General features: G+C 37.6%; 1 protein-coding gene across 1 annotated transcript in view; it reads right to left on the reverse strand.

Moving 5' to 3' along the window:
* The window catches only part of SACS (sacsin molecular chaperone), a 32480-nt gene extending 14198 nt beyond the window's left edge, over positions 1-18282 (reverse strand). The window contains exons 1-7 of the mRNA XM_014879657.2: positions 18192-18282; positions 15456-15543; positions 12347-12432; positions 9868-9979; positions 8590-8736; positions 5855-7337; positions 2867-2958 (exon numbers count right to left, since the gene is read on the reverse strand). Coding sequence (XP_014735143.2) covers positions 2867-2958; positions 5855-7337; positions 8590-8736; positions 9868-9883 — 1738 coding nt within the window. The 5' untranslated portion in view covers positions 9884-9979; positions 12347-12432; positions 15456-15543; positions 18192-18282. The remainder of the gene's footprint in view (positions 1-2866; positions 2959-5854; positions 7338-8589; positions 8737-9867; positions 9980-12346; positions 12433-15455; positions 15544-18191) is intronic.
* Positions 18283-22726: the final 4444 nt, after the last annotated feature.

A 22726-nucleotide genomic window follows, 5' to 3' on the forward strand; every position in this document is an offset into this window, starting at 1 on the left:
CATGTCAAATTATTAAATATATATAAATAAACCAATGAAAATATTAGTAATTTCCATGTAACATAATTACAAGGTTTTCTTCATCAAAATACATTTTCCCCTCATCTGTATTTAGAAATCTTTTTATAATTATGTTAGGTTGCTATCTCTTGGCAGCACTATTTGGCAAGGTTTTTTTACAAGAAAGCTGGAGCAATGAGAAAAGCTAACAACCAAATTCACACAAATATCAAGCTTCAATCCAAACCAGTACATCTTCAGTTAATAATCATACCTGAAAATCCCCAGAGAAGCTGTTGGGCTAGAATATAATCAAATCCATTTTTAGAAAATATCTTGTGTGCTACGTATTAATACACTAAGTATAGAAACAGTTACTAACTAGACAAATACAGTTCACATTTTAGGAGACTAAAAGTCAGATTTGTTTGTCTTTGAACAACACAATAAAAAAAATTGCACCCCATCTCAAAGAAATAATATAAAAAGCTTCTATTCCTACAACTGTATCAGAAATCTCTCTGATGGAATTTCTACAGCTATATAAATAAAATTCTTGACAGATTATGATTTCTAAACCTGTCAAAACGCCCCCTAATACTTATTATTTATAGTAACATACAACTTTTATGGTAGTGCTGTTGTACAATTATGCAGAATCATTGAATGAACAATAATTTAGGAGGAGATAGAATGAAAATTAGGACACTTGAATCTTGTAAAGGATTATCTAATAGTATTTAATAATTTAGAGAACGTTTAGAAGAATACTAGCCATATTTATTTACAAAAATATGTTCTTCTAATGAATGAGAGGCATACTACCAAGAATAAGTCCCTAGAAAAATATTATCCAAAGACTCTGCCAGAATTAAAGAGAAACAAAAGCAAGACTTAAATGTGACCTAAAATCTCCCCAGTAACTAAAAGGGCTAGAAATACTTCATTGCAGTTCTGAGACCAAGCCTGCAAGGAAAGCAATGTCCTAGAACTCAGCAGGGGACAGGTTTAATAACACACAGGGGCTTTTCTGATTCTGTCATGTCAGCGTTTTCTGTTTAAGATGTATTCAAGCAGATACTGAATTTTTTTGTTGTTTTGCTCTGTTTTTTAATTTAAGCCTGCTTTTAGATTGCTTTGTGACATTCACTTAGAAAAAATTGTCTAGGAATGTACATCTCGAAAATCAGTTCAAGGTTTCATCCCACAGAACAGGCATTTTTCTATACTGACATTGCTGTCTGACATAAAATCTTCATGCATCTAATCTCACTGTGGTTGTCTTGATATACTAAGGAATATATACTCATTCCTTAAAAGGTATTATTAAACAGTATCTCTTTCTGGTTCTACCCTAGATCACGAATATTCCCTGTTTGGATATATAATTTAAAGTAGTCATTCCTTTCAACACTTTACATTCTGTTTAAAAACAATACTGCAGAAAATTAACAATAGAGAAAAAAAATTAAACCAAGCATATTCTACTGCATTAACAGACACAATATCCATCATCTAATATGCTGATAGGACTTCCAAAATTCTCCTTTTTAAAATAAAGGTTTTCTTTATAATGATTTCAAATTTGATGTCCTTCATATTCCATTAAAGTCCCAGATGTAATATATTCAATACATTTTATATTAAATATTTACATGTTTTACACTATGCAAAAGTCACTCAATTATTTTAATTTTTTCATAAATTCTTTGCCATACTTCGAAAACGTATCATCTTGCCTCAGGATTACCTTATTTTTCTTTTGTTTTTGATAATGAAGGAATGATCAAATGGAGAAAGGAGGAGTTTTAGAACTCAACAAAAAGAATAATAAAGAGGAAAGATTTAAAGGTTTGAAGGGGAAAAAAGGTCACAGAAGAAATAGAGACTAAATGACTGAAGACCATGAGGATATAAAGGATATAAAGAAAAGCAAATCAAGACTGTGAGTAATAGTATTCAATAGTATTCTACACCTAGTTCTAATATCTTCAGTCTAAGAAAGAATTTGATGAATCAAATAATTTAAAAAAAAGATACAATAATCTTTTCCTGAAAAGTACATTTTCTAGACATTGAAGAACAGCTTACTTTTAAATAATATTAATATATGGTGAGCTAACAAGTGACTTGGTTTGTGAATTGTGTTTACGTGAAAATATTTCTGAGACTTAGGCTTCAAATTTATCAAACAAAAGCTAAACACAAGGGTGGAAAGGTAAGTGCAGACAAACTCTGAGAAGAACAGATAACATATAGGTATCTTATCTATAGATGAAACAAACTCCTTCACCATGTCTTTTGATCATGACTGGGGGTATTTCAGTAGGTCCACACTGATATAACCATAAACCATGAATTAACAATCAGGAAACACATGAAGAAATTATTTGATCTACAGCATGCTTGAGGCTAGATACTTAAACCGATTTAATCTGATTTAAAACAAATGTACTGAAATGATCACCTGCAATTGTGCGTTAAAAGATTATCCACAATACTAAAACTATGATACAGTTATTGCATATATGCAAATACTATAATTACAAAACAGAAATAAGACTGTCTTAGGTGGAAGAATACTATTTAAATAAAATTCTTCATCCTTGAATACATTTTACTAAATGAGTATCTATTATTTTATCACAAATTTTCATCCTTCTTCCTTTGCCTTTTGGTTCAATTATAATTTTCATTTGTGCAATTCCAATTCAAACAAGTCTATCATGTCTTAATGGGTTTTTTTTTAGCTGACTGTTTTATTTATGGGAAGTCAGCTTCAAGAGGCATTACTTTACACTTGGGTTTAGAACTAGTCTGTTTGAACCATTAGAAGTTCTAGAAGAGAATACAAAAGACACATTACCTCGGCTTTTGGCAGCTTCTTTCAAAGCAGCAAGGACCTCAGGCTTCAGGTCATCAGAGAGTAACCTTCCCTCCAGGCCAGGAAAGAGTGAACTAGCACATCATGAAAATAAAAGAGAAAAAAAAAAAGGCCCCCACACTTTAGCAAAGCCTCATTTATTTATGTTACTGTATAGACATTACCAGCATGGCAATCATTACTAGATCAGTAGCATGCAAAGCAATCAGGTGCATAGGAACAGTAGGGCTTTCAGTGAGCATTTTATGACAAATAAAGTTATACATTTAGAAGCAGAGAGTAGTAAGAAAGTAATTTTTCTAACTACTTTTCAAAGCATATCTAAGCAAGTTTTCTTTGATAGAAAAACCGAGATTAAAAGACTATTTTCACCTATTTGTACTGTAACAAAAAAAAGTTAAAATAGCACCTACCATTCTAGGTCTCTTAGAATTCTGTTTGAAATGTTTACATAAAATACAACACATAATTCTAGAATGTCACACAGATCGGTGGATTTGAAAAGATCTACAGATTTTAGAAAATCTGCAGTCAATACTTAAAATTATTTTGCCAAGAGCCAGTCTCATCCTCCCCTTCTCTTACTTTGGCACTTAAAACTAAATCGGTTTTCAGGACTTTGGCCTTTGTGAAATCAAAAATAAATATCCAGTTTAATTCTGATTGCATGTATGTTCATTAGACATAAACCAACATAGAATCTTGTTCTTCCACAGTTAGCAGAAAGAAAATTTTTAAGAGCTTTTTTTACCTTCTTAGCAGGTTCCAAATTTGAGTAAGAGCCAATCTCCTAAATTGACAGGGTTCTGAAACATCTAACATACATAATTTATCATACTTAAAACATTAGAATTAAAGATACTTGAGGTAGGCAGGAACAGATGCAAAGAAAGCATTACTATTTCAAATTTCTGTTCCATCTTCGCTAGCAAGGAGATCTATGCCTGTTATAATATGCTTTTGAACCATTTTGCAAGGCTAATCAAACCAGGTCCATTTCCAATGGAACATGAACTGGATAAGAAATACTGGTATCCTTAAGTTTCAAAAGAAGTATCTTATGACTAGTCCGAAGCAGGGCTCTAATTTGTTAGTCTCATCATGGGAATGTTTGCTGTATTAATATACTGGCTTAACTTCTGGAAGGATTAACAAAGTGAAAGAACAATAAAAGATAAATGATCTCAAAATAGATGCTAAAAACATTTTTTTTTTTTTTTTAGAAAAAGATACTAGAATCACAGGCTCTGAGTAGCTTTATACCCCTGATAAATAACCTGAATTGTTTAGAACAAGAAAAGATTATGGGTTTATGATTATGGGCTTAAATTAATGGAGCTCCTGGAGTGGGTCTAGCAGAGGGCTACAAAGATGACTAAGGCATTGAAGCATCTCTCTTATGAGGAAAGGCTGAGGGAGCTGAAAGGGGACCTCATCCATATCTGTATGTATGTGAAGGGAGGGTGTCAAGAGGGTGGAGCCAGGCTCTTTTTTGTGGTGCCAAGGATCCAGGCAATAGGACAAGAGGCAATAGGCAGATACTGATGCACAGGAAGTTCCAGCTGAACACGAGGAAGGACTGCTTTACTGTGCAATGACCTAGTACTGGAATAAGTCCTGATAGCTCAGAGAGGCTGTGGAGCCTCCCTCACTAGAGACATTCCAGAACCACCTGGATGCAATCCTGTGCCATGTGCTCTGGGATGGTCCTGCTTGAGGAGGCTGGATCAGATGACCCCCTGTGGTCCCTTCCAACCTGACCCATTCTGTGATTCTGAATTGATTTAGAATAGAGCAGAAAAAGAACAGCAGCAGGCTTGAAGATATGCAAATTGTTTTCAAGAAACGTGGGAGGAAAAGTTACTTGCATCCAACTGTTTTTCTTCAAGACTGGCTGTCTAAATGTATATTCAAAACACAATTTACATAAGGACCGCACTTTTTACCTTAATAATACCTACATGGGCACATTCCAAACCACCTCCCCTTCCCTTTTAAACCATCCACAGAGCAGTAAAAGCAGCAAAACATATGCCAAGTGTCACATTCTCTCAAGTTGAGGGTCTGGAAATTAGTGGAACTCTGAGGCAAAGTAGAAGGAGGGCTCATTGCAATCATGCATAGAATTAGTACTTTGTAAGGGGAAAACAGTAAAACATCTGTTGTGTTTGAGTGATTTCAAGCCTTTAGTCATTGTGTGTAGAATGGTCCAGATTTAGCATATATTTAATACATGCATAATCCAGTACAGCCATAAAAAGCAGTAGTCATGCTTTCTCCCCAGTGAGCCCAAGCTCATTTATTCCAGCTAGTCTGCTCTTTGCTATCCCCTCCCCAGTGTCAGTGCAAGCTCTTCTGGCTGATGAAATGAGAACCAAATTGGAGCACTGAGGCAGCTGGGAAATAAGCAAGGACAAAAACTAATTGGAGAGGGACTGGAAATAACAAAGGGAGAGCAGATGTAAAAGACAGCTCATCACAGTATCTGCTTATTTCCTGATACCAGTTTTTAGTACTACCTCACTGAAATTAAGTGTTGTGTTAAAAAAAAAAAGTCAGATGTAATCTCAAGACTTAAATGTAATAAAAGCTCTTATCATTACCTAATCTAATAAACTTCCTAGTATGTATGTTTCTAATCACCTCATATTTATAATTCCAAGAAGAAAATGAACTGGAAATGTATGTATCCTGAGGTAATCTCTTAAAGCACAGATCACACAATCCATTTATAAAGGGTTAATGGCGAATAGGTGTCAAACTTTTCAAATGAGATATATACACACAGACATATACATATGTACAGAAAAATGAGTTCTATCTATGCCTTATTTCATCACAGTACATGCTGCTGCATGCCTTGTTTGTTGACAAGCAAAGAACAGTCTGAAACTCTGTTTTAATATATACATAAAAAAAAGGAAACACCTAAAAAAAACCTCCCCAGAGTATTACAAATATTAAGCATACCTGGGATATTCTTCTGAGGTTATGTAAACTACATCCTGTTCTGACACAGATGAGGAAAAAGGAATAAAATTCCCATTCTGTAAAGGCAAAAGCTCCAATCCAATCAGTTCACTGTAGACTCCATCAGAAAGCACAAATTCTAAAAGATGAAGTTTTTCTTCAGCAGGTCCACTATGTCCAGATTTCCTTAGCACTTGCCGCACTACAGCAGGAGTCACTTTTTTCACAGCTTTAGCAGTAGGTAGAGTAAGATGCACTGCACTAGCAATATTTGCTGGTACCTTGGCAATCTGCTTCCCTGAATTCTGGAGGTAGTTGAGAACAGACTGTGTGTACTCCAAACTCTCATCCATTTCAGAAAAGTGCACCTGCTCCACCTTTATCCACTGATTACTCACTGAGTAAATAACTGTATGCTGGAGCAGGTCTTTAAAGAGAGGTACTACAATTGGTTTCCAGGGTACCCTGATTTTGTTCTCATCAGGCCATAACCTATAAATTCTTTCAGGTGACAATGGAAAATCTGAATTCTTCTCAGTCTCCATTCGTTTGATAGCTTCCAAAATAAGGGTGGTATATGCCTTAGGCACTATATTTACCACAAGAAGATCATTCCACAAAGCTGCTGGATCTCTCCACTGATCCAATTCTCGCCATTTGATACTCCTCCTGTTGTCTGTGAGACCAAAGAAACCACTAACATGAACTGGAAGTCCAGTTTTGCTTTCTTCGCCTGGAGGCAAAGGCAGAAAACAAAAAGCTCTTCCTGAAAAGTCTGCTACGGCTCCATTTTCCTCCTCGTTAGTTGCTAAAGACATGGCTATTCCAATAGTAGGAACAAATTTCAAGTCATCAGCTAAACAATCCAGTTCTGTACACATTCCTCGGCCACCCACACAATTACACACTAACCAAGATGTTTTCTGTGCGTCCTTAACACTCTCATCTTCTACAACTATGTTTACATGGTATGTCACACACGTTATGCTATTGCTTGGAACTCCTTTACAATACTGATTTATTGCAGTTCCCAGGATTTTGATAGAATTGGGTCTTTCATGTTTCAAGGCCTTGTTCTCGCTGGCAGTTACTCTAAAAACCAGCCTCTCCGTTCCATCAGCTTCTCGAATGTGCAATGAAACATCCTGAACGCTCTTCAGGAAAAGCAATACTGTGTCTGCATCTGCTCTGAAGGATTCAAACAGCTCCAAAACCTTCTGTTTGTCATAAACATTGCTGCTCAGTTGGGAAGGCTGCAGACGAAGTGGGAAACGAAAAAATGTGCCAGGAAAGTTTCCGTTCTTAAAGGTTTCCTTAGTGCTGCCAAATACACCAATGAAAGGTGCAAATTGGTCTGTAAGTTCATTTATTTCCTTGCTATCTTCTTTTAGATTCCAACACTGGCCCGATTCATGAGGTCCAAAGAGGGTTTGATGGGGATCAAGCATTCCAATCTGGTCACCACTGAAGATGCTAGGGACATCTGTATACACAAAAAATTACGATTATTAATAACCCTAAAACAACATGCTTTAAAAATACAGTGTTAAGGAACAAATTTTTAAAAGGCAAGTATAAAATATTCTAAAACTGTGATGAACTGAGTACAGTCCCCAGGGCAATGGCTGAGTCACCATCCCTAGACATGCAGACATGACCCTTAGGGACATGGCTTAGTAGTGTACTTGGTACCATTAGGCTTATATTGGACTCAATGTTCTTAAAGGTCTTCTCCAACCTACATGATTCTGTGATTCTGATAACATAATTCAGTGCTTACTAACAGGAAACAAGCACACACCTATTCTGCAACTAAATATATAAATACTCATTCAACCATTTGAATTCTAGCAGACAGTGAGCAACAGCAACTACAATTTCTTTCAACTACATGTTTTTATGTTTCCAGTATTTTCAAGAAAAAAAACCAACAAATTAATTTACTAGATGTGTGTTCTACTAGATTCATACTTTGCAGATCTTGAAGGCTGGCAAATAGTAATTCTGTACATTTAAAAGTACAAATTCACAGTATTATGAAACCACTGAATCCATTACTTTTATTCATGCTCAGCTAGGTAAAATATAGTTAAAAATATGTGTCTTACAAATTCACTTCACAAGGTAAACATTTTTATTTCAGCTAAAATTTGCCTCTTATCCTGCATTATTATAACTCTGGAGACTTATTTATGCTTCTTCTGTACCATAATAAAACATTCTGGTAGAATAATAGATTTCAAGACTGAATATTATAAGCTTGCAAAATAGTATGTACTATGTCTTTCAAGTGTAAACGTGCATATACCTCTATTACATAATATCTTTCCTAGCAATAAATAAAAAAATCCCTACTTACACAAAGAACCTGCAGAAGACTTTCAGTCTAGTGAGTAGAACTTTCACACTTTACTTGGATACCAACCCTATATTATAAGCCTCTATAAAATGAGCAGCAGTGTGTAACTGTAATACCAGTGTAAAGGAATCTTCATTTCAATATAAAGGGCTAAGTACATTATGATGCTAATAGAACAATCTTCTTCAAAAACCTTCCAAACCAAATAGATACCTTATAGGATTACAGAAAAATAGGAATGCTTCATAAGAAAATCTAGCCATGAACTAATTTTAAAACACACTAGAGGGAAAACATTAAATGTTTGTGAATATCTAAAGTTATTTAACTATTTAAAACTTCAACTTTTTCTTTTTAAAATAACTACTAAGATTACCTGTTATATGATAAACTGAATTAAAGCCAATTCCAAATCTTCCAACTTTCAGGGGATCATCCTTCTTCCTGCTTCTTGCTATTTCCTGTATACCATGCCAGTCCTCGGGGGTGAAAATTGCATCGTTGTATGCATAAAATGCTGGCCCTATAATAAACAGGCAAGAGTTAAAAGATGACAGAAGAAGAAAATTATTTAATGTTTAAGATTTCTAGGAAATGAACTCACAGACCTGAGAAAGCATTTATTTGAAGTAAGTGCATGTGCAAACTTAATGGGGAAGCTATGACTCTAAGCTGACATCAAATGATGCCTGGCAATGAAAAAAAAAAAAGTCAAATGCAAAAGCAAGGAGATGAATTTACCTCTGTAAATGGTACTTAGATTTGTATTCTGATGTGATATTTAATTCTCGCATCCATATTTTAAAAGAATGATTCTGAAAAACTCAACAAAAAGCAGAAAACAACAAAACTTCTGAAAGAAGTGTCATGTAGCACAAGGCTTAAACTCAATCTGTTCAGACTATCAAAAAGATGTTTGAAAAATGTCCTAGTCACAGTTTAAAGATACCTCCACTGGAAGGGAATATAAGGCAAGATAAAATAATAACCTGTGTCTAGAAAGTAAGACAGACAAATTCATATTGGAAGACATAATAAGGCTGATTAACAACTGAAAAAAGCTGGAAGAAAGAAGTAATGGATCATCCATCATTGAAACTTCAAATCACAACTGAATGCCTTTTGGGATGACTATGCAAACTAATTTTTAAAATAATATTAATAATAATAATAATAATAATCACTTTTAAATACATAATTGACCTTTATCTCACAAAGCCATAGTAAATGATATAAAAATTTTAAAGTTGCAAGAAACTGGATTTGCAGTATACAGACAACATGGAGTAAAGCTGAGTATAAGGTCAAGAGAAAAAGGGATGGGGAAGAAAATTGAACTGCCTGGAAAATGTTGAAATGTAAAGAGCAAAGGTCATCTTTATGTTAAAAACTGGTGTGCTGCCTAGGGCTTCATGGTAGCTGGGGGCTGTGTTTTGGATTTGTGCTAGAAACAGTGAAAATAACCGAGAGCTGTTTTAGTTATCATTGAGCACAGCTTATGCTGAGCCCACACCTTTTCTGCTTCTCATATGGCCCAAACAGTGAGTGGGATGGGGCTGCTAAGGAGCTGAGAAGGGACTTAGCCAGGACAGCTAACCCCAAATAACATGCATATTGAAGAATAATGGCCAAATTTAATACAACTTATACTTACCCTGATATTGTGCCATGTCCTTTGACCATAACGTTTCTGTTCCATACTGAGTTTCATCATATAGAAACCTAACCTCTGTGGCACCAGCATCTTCTGCATTCTGTATCAGTTCCTGAGGCAGACAAAATAAATCAAAACAAAGTGTAATGCAGTAATACATATTCTAGCAATGGCTTTTGAACTTAAACAGTAGAAAACAAGCATCTCAAGTGCAATTGTTTTCGTATGTTTCAACCAAAATGGTTTTATCCAGTTTACATGTATGAGAATAATTATTCTTATAAAACAAATATTCAGGCAAATACTATAAATATGATTTTAATTTGGAGCTCAAATACCATACAGAAGCAGTCAAAAAGTTGAGAAATAAGTCAGCAAACTGTTACTGCTATATAATCCTGAATCAAAGCTGTAAAAGTTTCAAATCAAGACAAACATGAGAAGAAAAGAATTTTAAATTTATCAAAGTTTATTAGGTAAGTCCTTACAAACAGTTGTACAATAACAGTGAGGCAGCCATTCACAAAAGGGTAATGCACAGCACTCTTCTTTACATCAACTGAATTAGGTTTGAGTTAACATTTCACAGTATGAACCAACCATTCCTGGGTCATGGTGCCCACCCTTCTAGCACCCCTCTGGCAAAGGGCTGCAAAAGAGTTCTCACCAGTAGCTGCCTAAGTCATGAACCAACAGAGCAGCAACCCTGTTGAATGAAACCCACAGACTGGAGAGAGGCTTATATTAAGACTGAGTATTTGTTAAATAGTAGTAGCAGTGGTGAGAGCCACAGAAAACTCAGATGTCAGTAAAGCAGGTCTGTAAACACGACCATTAATAAAATGCGCCTATCCAGTCCCGTTTTCATCAACAGTAGACACGCAAGCGTGATTATAAATACCTACAGGATTACAGCCTCACACAATGGCCTATTTACACTGAATCATCACAGTGTGCCAGGGCTCCAGACACAGAAACACATGTGTATGTTTATGTGAGGATGTGCAAGCTTGGCATAAGCAAGTACTTCAGCTGAATTGAAAAGCAATGTAGAAGTATCACATGCAATGTATTCATACACTTTAATTTCATCCAGTTATACATAAAAGACTTGATAGCAAGATGAACTTGTACTTAAAAAAATGCAACAACTAGCAGCAAGTATTTAAGATTTGGTTACATTCAAGTATACTGTTGAGACTAAAATAAGCTCGCTATTATCTAATATCTGGTTCCAAAATTATTACCCTTTTATTTTGCATTTCTTGACAGTATGTTCAGTCTATAATGCATATTATATATATTGTCACTTCTACATAGTTTTGAAGTATTATGAGATAGCAAGAAACATATCTACAGTTAAGCATAAAAAACAAATTTTTAAAGAATCTTTGCAAGATATTCATATGCAGTTCTTCTTCTAAAAGAACAAGCATAACAGTCCTTCATGAAGACACAGTAAGATATCCCAAAGTTTCCAGAAATATTAAATACTAAGCATGGCAATCACCATGAAGTTAGACTTGCATTCATGCTGTGGCACATGGGTTAACTGCTACATTCAGCTGTAACAGCATTGTATCTGAAGAATCAAAACACTGAAATAAATTTTAAGGTATCAGCAAAATTCCTGGTAGTAATCTCTCTCCAACAATCTGTTAACCCTAAATTGTAAACTATGAAAATAGCATCATTTCTACTTGTAGATTTACCTATATGATTTCGAAAGATACTACCTTATTTCTTCATGTTAGAATGAAAGTTTGGGTTTAAAATGTTGAGGAGGTCTGAATCGTTCTTAATTCAAATGCATTTCACAGATGCATTTAGTGCTGAGAAATAATAAAAATGTAAGCACCCCTCCTAGCTGCAGACAACGCTCAGAACATATCCAGGAGGCAATTTGCCAGAACAGTTGAAGATATGCTTATCTTGGGCATTCCCACTAAGCATAATCAGCTTCTAGTTCCATGGTTGCAAAGAAGACAACAGACATAAGGAACCGTCATCATCTGTCAACATTTGTGTGTTTTGTATGTATGCATGTATAGATAGATAAGATATATCTGTATCAAATCCCACTAATTAGAAACTAGTGTTCCCATACACTAAGAAAATCAAGTTTCTACCACCCATGTGATGAAGCATGCTGGAGGAGAAGTTTAACATCCAACTAATTGCCCCACATTCTCCTAAAAAAAAAAAATCAAACTGCTGTTTTCAGACATTCGCATAGGAAGCTATGATAAATCACACAATTCCTCTTCTACTGAGCAAACTCAGGAATATTTAAAGAAAAAAAAACAAACTAAAAACCACTCAGCTTGCTTTGCCTTGTCCACAGAAATGGAAATATAGATCTTCTGTAGTACAGTGAATATAAGATAAAGCAACCACAAGATTTTGCTGGGAAGTGTTAAACTTTGGCATTATGTCATGCATATTAAATGACTGTTAAAAATACTATTTATTTGTTTACCTTAAGAATCTGTCCTCCCTCTGGGTATCTTCTTAATATATCCTTTAGAAAATCAACAAGTGGTGGAGTTGTTTGTCCAAAACGACCTGAAAAAAACCCAAATAAATAAATAAATAAATAAATAAATAAATAAATGCTGTGTATTATGCTACTATGCACTTAATTTCAGATTTAAGAAAATACTAAACAATTACTGGAAACAATAGTCTCTTTAAATTAACTCAAGGCCTATTATTGTAAAATCTTGTCTTTCCAGAATCAACTGTGAAAATCCTACATTATAAATCTTTTAATTAGAAAAGGTGAAATAGCAGTCTTGAAGTCAACGAGCTGTTTCATACATCTAGATGAAATAAAGTTAGGGGGTAAGTCTTTGCAACAGTTATACCACAATTCCAACTACTGGATGTTCAAAAGTAGCAATTTCTAAAGGACTACTAGTTTTTAAGCAGCAGGACAGTATTGCAGGGCAGCAGTGGCTCTAACTCTTCTACAGCCAGTGATGATCCCCACTGACAGCTACACACACAGCCACAGAAGGTTTTGGCTCTAGTGTACACTTCCTGTTCTGACATACTCTGGGCATGGACCTAGTGACAGCCTTGGTGTTGCCAGGGTCTAAGGCTGGAGGGAAAAGAGTCCCAGCATTATGAACATCTGCTCCAAGAGAAAAAGTGTATCACAAAATGAAAAGTTCAGTACTCTTCATTTCAAACTCCAGTTTGAGACTGAAGGGCAGCTCCCTAAACCAAACCTCTAAAACACGAGCTTCAAAAAAAATAGTAATGATGCAATCCTCACAAGGAAAACAGACCCTAATCATGCCCCATCTAAAGCTTCCTTTTAAAACTATTAACAAGTAATTATTCTCTCCCTCTCTTCTGCATATATACGTGTGTTTATGAAGCACACAGATTCAAACACGCATATTATGTATATTCTGGAATAAAACACTAGGATAAAAAAGCAAAGTGGAAAAAGGGGGACAAATAAGAGTTCTATTTGCTGAGAAAGCATCAAGGAAAAACATCTAATATTTTGTATTTAAAATTTTCTTGTGTCACTTTCTTTAAGGTAACTTAATAACATCAGTGAAAAAATAAGCAAAAAAATGCAACTGACAGTTGAATGTGTGAAGTATTTCATAACTTCTGTTATTTTTGCAGTATACAGACGTGTATGAAAGCCAATAAGCAATACGCATACCTCCAAAATAAGGTGAACTGATCAACAGAAATTATCTAAAATCAAGAAACTGATCTCTAAGCTGGCAGGTGGAAGTGTTTAAACAACACATTTCATTCACCATGGGAACCACCACAAAAACAGACAAATAGCTTTTAAGTGACAGGAATGAAATAGCATTAAGTGACAGGAAAGAGAACTTTGTTCTCTCTAAGAGCAGAGCTCTATGCATGTCACAACAATTACTCAGGCTATAGGCCATTATTTATTGCATCCTATGAAAGGCTAAACTGATTTGTCTTGAGTATTACAGCTGTTCATATTTAACAAAACTGTTAAAAAAATTTCAAGGAGAAAATTATTCTACCATAAGGGGAGCCAAGCACTTAGGAGCCCAGAAAATTGGTGCAGTCTCTATCCTCTTTCAAGCTCAACCAGGTCAACCTTCAACTGACCCAGTCTGACCTCAGAGCTGCCCAAACTCTGAGCAGCAGAATAAAAACCTCCTGATGTCCCTTCCAATATGAATTATTCTGGGATCATATGAAAAGATCATGCATTATTTATGAAAAGATCATGCATTATTTAATAGACACCAACAATGAATGAACAGAAAGGGGCATGGATAACCTTCAGAGTTCTTCAGCAACCCATGTGCTTGGTCCTACTGACCGTGCACTTCCAAGCTAGAAATTAAGGACACGTCTTGATTCACCTCTGTAAGGAAAAATCTCTGAACTGGAAGACTCCAGAATGAACACAAAAGGCAGATACTGAAGCCTTCAGATGTTTTAAATTGACTTACATCAGAACTGTGGGCCAGGAAAGGTTAAGCACTTTATCTAGACATTGATAAAGACATAGACATTGCTTACAGTGACATCTCTAAGAAAATCTCCAATCCTAGGCACAAAAATACAGCAACACTTTTAATTTCCCATGACAGATTTCTTAGGGCCACTACAGTTTATTCTCTATATACTGGCATAGCAGAAAATAAGACTCTTTATTTAGTCTACCACAGCCTACACACACCAAAACATCAGAGCAAGCAGTCAAGAATGACAGAATGAAAATTGTTTGATGTCATAGAACCATGAGGTCCATTTTCATAGCTTTTTTCTAATCACTTCAGATTTTAGAGGAACATCTGGCTAACATACAAACTTCCCTCTGTCACTAAAATGCATAATCCAGTACATCCATGCCTTGAATAGGCTAAGAAATACAATATTTTGTGAGACCAAATAAAATATCTGCATGAGAGGAAGAGCTTCCTTCTTCATCATGCCATCTGATTAGCATTTATTTCATTGCCTTACAACAAAGTTATTGTGAGAAGAATATTAATGCTAGCAGTCAAAATAATCATGACAAATTTTAATTAGAGCATTTCTGAAGATATTCAGTTATCAAGATACCATATGAAAAGATACACCTTCAGGTTTTTATAATTAAAATGTAAATAACGGAAAAAATCAAAAGAAAACCAAACTACCAAAGAAAAACCCCTAAAAACAACTGAAGAAATTCAGAAATTTTCACCAGTGTTATAATTTTTTACATGGTAGTTACTGAAAAGATATCCTTCCAGTATATTAATTGTTTTCAAGTATCCAGCTTATTTTATATGAGACAAGGCAGCTACAACACTACTGAAAGGCAAGTCTTATTGATTCCAAAGGAGAGCAATAACCTAAATTCTACACATTATATCACAGGAAAAAAACAAACACCAAGGCACTTAAAAAGAGAAGTTTAATTTTTCTAGAGTAGAATGAAAAAAACAAATGACAAACCCAGGACTTACATGAAAAATAACTGCTTCCTATTTAAAGAAGATAAAAACTTCAATTAACTCCATATTGCATCAGAAAATGCTTTGAGCTTCCAGTTTATAAACAGAGACAAATATTTTCCATACCTCCACCTTTCAATCCTTTTGACTGAAGCTCTAGAAAAACTTGATCTTGAGACTTCTGAAGATCCACAATCTTGATACCATCCGACAACTGAAGGAAAAATAAGACAGATTTTGGTCAGAAGTTTCAATTTGATAATAACAGGACCAAAACAAATCAGGCGGAAAAAATGCCTATAGAAGCATACTAAGAGCAAGCCATGGCCTCTTTTTTCTACAATTGAAAAAGTTTTGTATTCAGGGAAGTTCTGGAAACATAAAACTAAAGCAGTTATTGTTCTAAGGTGCATGCCCACAAAAAAAAAATTAAGGTCTGTATACTCCACAAGTACATCTGGGTATGCAGTTTCACAGAGGGCTTAAACTAAGCAGCATCAGCTCAAAGCAGCTGGCAAGACACTGTGTAGAGACAAAAGTGTGTCAGAGAAACACCCCTGAAGAATTCAACAGCCTCATCCCCCATTACCTCTACATGCAGACTCACCACAGCATGATCAAGGTTGAAGGGACCACTGAAAGAAAGCTAACCCAACCTCCAGTATCCCACCAGGAACATCATAGAGAAACTGAGGCAAACTAAGCAACACATCCCTTAGCAGCCATTGGGAAAACTATTAAGTAATCATAGCACATAAAGGTTTTGTTGCAATTCAAATTTCATATGATGTGTGCCTCATTCATATACAAAGTGTTGCTAGAAAATTCAAATACAACATATGTTATCCTGCAAGCAACAACAAATGCAGAATTAGAAGGCCACTGTACTAATTAGAAACTACATTAAAATATTATTATGTGAAATTATATTAGTGTCAGTTTATAGTAGATTTTGGGACTACTTCCTCACTTTGGTGGGTAAAAACAAATCACTGGAAAGCAGTTGGTGTTTACACAGACATAGATGCTTATAAATCTAACTACATTTAATAAAAGACAGCCCTAGTCCAGAGTATGTAATCATTATTTAACAACATTAGTAAGAAAAAAACCTTACATTCGTTTTTACTTACATTAGTTTTAAATAATGATTAAAACAACAGTGGGTTTATTGTAAAACTGCAGAAATACTGTACTTGAGTTTAACTTTCTTGAGACATAAAATTGAGCATAACTACTCTGAAATCACTAAAATATAAAGCAATCCACAGAACGCTGGAACCTATCGCCAAGCATTAAAGGGACAGACTAACCAAATATTCTAAGGTACAGATTTTGCACCAAGACACCACTAGAAACTTGGGCATTGAATAGATCCAAATCATAGTTTAATATGGTTAGGGACTATGACAGAAAATATACTGGACTTTACTTAACATCTGTAAACTGCACATAACAGTTCTCATGGAAAAAAAAATATTTATGAATGAATATTCCACTACTCAGAAAATTAAAAAATCATTTGATCCCAATAAACAGGACTTCAGAAGTTTATAAAGGATTTTCAAATTTGCTACAGTACAGAATAAATATTCCTATATATATTCTAATTTATTACAAAATAAACACCAAACAAATGGAATAGCAATTACAGTCTGTTTACTGACTGTTCCCCACAAAAGATAAGTTTTCTGTGCCAGTCAGACCTTTGCTTCCAGGCAAATTTTAGAAAGTGATACAGTTTGTCCTCCAAAACAGGAAGGCCTGGCAAGAACAAAATCAAGGACACATAAAACCAGGCAAGAAAATGAAAGAAAAACTCCACAGGCAGTTTGCTTCAAACCTGAGCCCTCAAAGACCACTTGTGTTACTTAAAAGCTTCCTGAGCAATACAACCAACATGTGTATCTTTCCTTGTATCATCGAATGGTTTGGGTTGGCATGGGACATTTGAAGAACATGTAGTTCCACTTCCTTCCTACCACTGCCATGAACAGGAACTAGAGGTGGTCTCTCAAAGCTCCATCCAACCTGGTCATCAACATATCCAGTTATGGGGAATCCACAACTCCTTTGGGCAATTTGTTTCAGTGTCTTATCACTTTCACCCTAAAAAATTTTTTCCTTGTGCCCAATCTAAACTTATCCTCCTTTGGTTTAAAGCCATTGTCCCTTGGCAGAAATATCTTTCCAAGTTTTTTATAACTCCCCCTTATATAGAAAGGCCACAATAAAGTTTCCCTAGAGCCCTCTCTTCTCTACACCTTTGCAAATCCCCTTGTCCTATTCAACACTAATTTCCAACCTCCTCTCTCTCCCCTCCCTGCCTCTACTCATCCCATCCCACCAGGTCTCCAGGTTCCCCTTTCCCAAGAGTGCAGCTAGAAGCACACAAAGCAGCACTGAAAGACTGACACCAGGCTGATGCCTTCAACAGAACAAGGTCATTCATTCATTCGACTCTCTCCTGTACCCAGACCTCAAATTTTAACTTGTCACTTTCATCTCACTGCGATGTCAACTCTGCTCTTGAAACTGGCCAGAATGGGAGAAGGCCAGAACAAACACATCAGCACACCCTGGTGAATTTCTGCTCTCTCCAACGAAATTAGGACAAAACACATGGACAACTTCAGGGAAAGAAATAAATAAATAAACACAAAAACTCAGATGATACAAGCTGGCACCATCAAGAGCAGTATGAGGGTCGTCCAAACGACCTCCGTGCTTCCCACGAGAGGAACACTTAAGGAAACAGGAACACGTAAGGAGGAGCACACGCCGCGCTGCCCACGCACGGCACAATGCCCCGGCCGGGGACTCCCCGCAGCCCGGAGGGGCCCGGCCCCGCCCGGCCCTCACCTCTCTGCCGCGGTGCCACAGGCGCTGCTGGCCGGGGGGCGGCCCGGCCTCCGCCTCGATCCGCCTCTTCACGTCCCGCACGGCCGCGGACGGCGGCAGCTCGAAGGTCCTGCAGCCCAGGCAGTCATGGAGGACGGTCACCCGGGCCAGCCTGCGGCAACACGACAGACACCAGATGAGAAAAGGCTCGCAGCGCCGCCGCCCGCCCGCTCGCTTCCCCCTCGGGCACCGCGGAGGCCCGAGACGGGCGCCGGAGCCCTCGGGGTGCAGCGATGGGCGGGCGGGCGCCCGTCCCGCTATCCGGGGGGAAGCGGCGAAGCCGATCCCGCAGCCTCCCAATCCCGCAGTCTCCCGGCCCGGCCCGCACTCACATCCCGCCGCCGCCGCACACAAAGGACCGCTACCCGCCCCGCCGGCGGCGCTCCCCGCACGGGGAAGGGGTGGGGCTCGCCCACGGAGGCCCGCGCCGCGGAGGAGGCGGAGGAGGAGGCGGGGGCGGCGGAGGTGCCGCCCCAAGAGCGGCGGCCGTGGCTGCGGAGGTGCGGTAGGGCCCGGGCGGTTCTTCAGCCTGGGCACACGGAGGCGTTTCCCGGCTCCCCAGGGCCCCCGGGAGAGAGAGCTGGGGCGAGGCAGAGGCTGCAGCTCCGCATGTAGGGCGTGAGCCGTGACTGTGGGTGGGATCCAGACATGGTACCGCAGGCACATCCCTCCTCCGGCAGGGAAGCAGGCTCGTGGTTCACGGAATTCGCAGCATCCAGGCACCACCGCATGGAGCACACACAGTTACAGCTGATAAACTTCATTGTTTCTCAAGGATGCAAAACACAGAAGGAAACACCTTTTCTGCTCTCTGTCGGAAAGCCTGTCGCTTTCCTACAAGGTCCTCCATCCTGCCCTATCTCACAGGGTGTATGTCAAGTCCTCATACCATTCACAGCTTAACGAGAGAGCTCTCGCTTCTGAAAGGTGAGCCTTAACCTGCCTGTGATCCCAGTGAGTTGAGGGGGTACTTTGAGAAACTTATGGAGGGGGCCAGCAGAAAGGCTACTGCTCATCCTGTAAAAAGTCCAAAGTGTGCTTGGGACCATGGGCTGTGCATCAGAGAGGGGCTGAACAGCAGCCCTGCTCCAAAGGAGCTGGGAGATACCAGGCTTTCCAGATCAAGGAAAGCCGAGTCTCTGCTTAGTGCTCATGAGGCTGGGTCTAGGATACTGTGACCAGAACATAGTGGTGTTTTGGGTTTGCTTTGTTCCCAGGCAGAGGATTACTGACATGGGCCCCAAAGCATATGACCTACAAGGGGTATATGAGGGCAGTTGAGCTGTTCAGTCTGAGGATGAGGAGACCATAGCGTGCAGTATGGTAACATCCTGCATATACCTGAAGGGCAGTTTCAAAGGCCACGGACCTAAGCTCTGCTTAGTAGTGCTAGGCTAACAAGGAGCAATGGCAACAAGCTGTAGCTTGGTCTGCTCACATGAAACAGCAGGAAAAATCCTGACACTAGGAGAGAAGCTGTCTAGAGGTACATGGTTGACCTGAACCAATACTGGTCCTCCTGCTTTGAGCAAAAATATGGACTACAGACCTCCAGCCAACAGTTCCACTTCATTCCAATAGGTTCTCAATTCCAATCCAAGACTAAACTAACAACATTTAAGACCTTTCTCAGTGACAGGGAGCTAAAAGTGATGCTTGACAGCCAAAGGCAACAGTGTTTCTATGGGAGGGGAAAAGGACACAATGAACCTTTGCAGAAAGTGTATCAAGCTAAGAAAAAAAAAAAATAAACCCACTAATATTGATAGAAGGCTAAAAACACCCACAAAGATCCAGTGGATCAGGATCCAACATGGTATCTAAGTAGGTAGATACCAGTGCTACAACCAGATTACCAATGCTACAACAACTGATTTTATTCATCTACAGTAATTCTACAGGATTGTAAGAAAACATTAACAATTTTGTGGATCTGATCACTCTTTCACCAGAAATAAGACAAAACCAATTTTAACATAAACAAGATGTCTCTCTTTGCTTTGGTTTAGGACTTTGTTCATTTTTCTATCATTTTGTCCTTTCAATTTTCCATTTTGTTACATCCCCTTCAGAGTTCATCATCACAGAACTTTTCCTGCTATGTCCAAAAGAATGAGAAGGCTGCTTTCTAATCTCTTATGTTTATCTTTTTATGTCTTAATACCTGCAGAAGGGACACAAATGAGGGTGACTGGGCAAAATGGAAGGAGTTGAAAGCCAATGCAGTTCCATCCATATTAGCTACTAAAATACTCCCCAGACCAGCTATGAAACATCAAGCTGCACTGGCAAAATCTAATTCTTCTTCTCTGCTTGGGATCACGAGACTGATTTAGCATCTTATGAAGCATGCACAATTGTTTGAATGGGACCCTAGAGAGGAACAAAGCTATCTCAAGTAACAGCCACCTCTCCTGGTGAAACTTCTCAAATGGTGGGACACATTTGGGGCTATGGAGCATCCTGCTATCGGCGCCAGGCTGAAGTTCCCAAACCTATGCTACATCACATAACAAGACAATACTCACAAATTATGTCCTGTGATGATTTAACATTAATGTTAGAGGAAGAACTCTTTGTGTACCACAGATTCTGTCTAGTATGTGACCTCTTAGTAGAGGGGAAGAGTTGAGAACAAGTGGTAAAACAGAAGTGGAATCTCTCAAAGTTCTGGACAAAGCAGCTGGACTCGAGCTATTGGAAATTAGCCATGCCTGTTCTCACAAATCTGATCCCCTTACTTTTTCTTCGTATCTAAATAAATGTATCCTGGAAATTGATGATACAGAAATCACACTGACTGACTGAAAAAAAAAAAAAAGACTACGTGTCTCAGCTTTCAGATTTTTGCAACAACAACAAAACTAAATTTTAAAATCTAACTTATCCGTTTGAAAACAGGACTTGGAAGCTGGGTAATCCTGGCAAAGTCCAGGTATCATGTACAAATTTGTTATGCGGGACTACTAAAACTGATTTTATATGACAATATTTTTAAAAAATCATTTGACCTTACCAGCTAGGAATTTTTTGACTACCCATGGTAATTAAAAACAAACAAACAAACAAACAAACTTTTACATATAAAAGGATTAGGTCTGATTTGAGAGTTTTTAAATATTATATATAGAATTTCCTATGCTAACAATTTTATAACCACTTTTCCAAGCAAAACAGCATTTAGCGTTTTATTTTAAAATACATATGGAAAATTCTCCTGTGGCTATAAATAAATTCTATTTGGTTCAGAATGAAGTCATATAACCCATATAAGAAGGAACACGCAGTAAAATTTTTTTAACATTTTAACAATCTCTGAAACATTAAATTATTTTTATAAAATGAAGTCTATTTTCACAGTAACATTTCTTTAAAGACAGAAAATTCTGCATTGCAGAATCACCCTATATTTCCAGTTATTTAAAGTAAGACTGCAGAAGAAGAAAAAAGATGGATGCAAGTCCCTTCCATCCTGTCAGTGTGATTAGAAAGATGAGATGGAGTCTACAAAAGGGGCGTATGCTGTGATAAGATACAGACATGATTAGGTCACTCCTGCCAGAGGAAAACCGCTTCAGCACAGCAGCTTCCAGCTCAGCAAGTAACATTCTGCAGTGCTGGCAGGCAAGGAGCAGTGACTCAACAACTTCATCTGGGTTTGAGACAGTGCACACCAAACCTACAGCAAAGCTTTCTATGACATAGCAGGCACTGACCTTCATTCTTAAATCAACTCCTTAAGTGTTACCAGCAGATGTTTTAAACATTGCACTGTATGTATTTTCCAGCAGTCAGAGATTACAGATTGCATTGGTCTGTAGTCACTGCCAGGAACTTGCCTTACTCTTGGTTACTAATGCCTTTTCAAGAAGTTTGAAGAAAAGCCTACCGTTTGTTGATGACACATGTGCTAGTCATTGGCAAGCCATCCCTTACTGTACAATTTCTGTTTCACTAACAGAAAACCTCTCTTTTTTTTCTAGCTAGAGTTCTATCCTGTACAAATGGCCAAAAAATACCCAGCCTATAGAATGTGAAGTGTTTGATTCAAGCAAGTATCTAATTTTTCGTCAGATCTATTACACAAATTAAATATTTCGATGAAACAATTAATTTTAGATTGGTGCAGTGAGTTTAAATAAATACTCCTACTTTGCACCCCTCATGTGAAATCATTATTAGCAGTTTCTAGGTAAAATATCTACATGATCATAGCTTAGTCAAACATTGAAGAACTGAAGTATTATCTTATTCCTTTTTGAAGCTGATGTGTTTCTAAATGTCAAATATCAACACAACAGGATACTTTTGAATACTACTGAAAACTAGCAAAACCTTTAAGGGCACAGAGACAGGAACAGACATTTATTTTCTGTTATATTAACGATATTAGATAATATATCATTATCTAATGATTTTGATCTCTCTGTGATTTGCTTTGGTGTTCAAGTGAGTTCCTTGATGGCACTAAGCAAATTCTATGGAAAATACTTAAA

The sequence above is a fragment of the Sturnus vulgaris genome, chromosome 2, assembly GCF_052056855.1.
Source record: "Sturnus vulgaris isolate bStuVul1 chromosome 2, bStuVul1.hap1, whole genome shotgun sequence".
Taxonomy (NCBI): Eukaryota; Metazoa; Chordata; class Aves; order Passeriformes; family Sturnidae; genus Sturnus; species Sturnus vulgaris.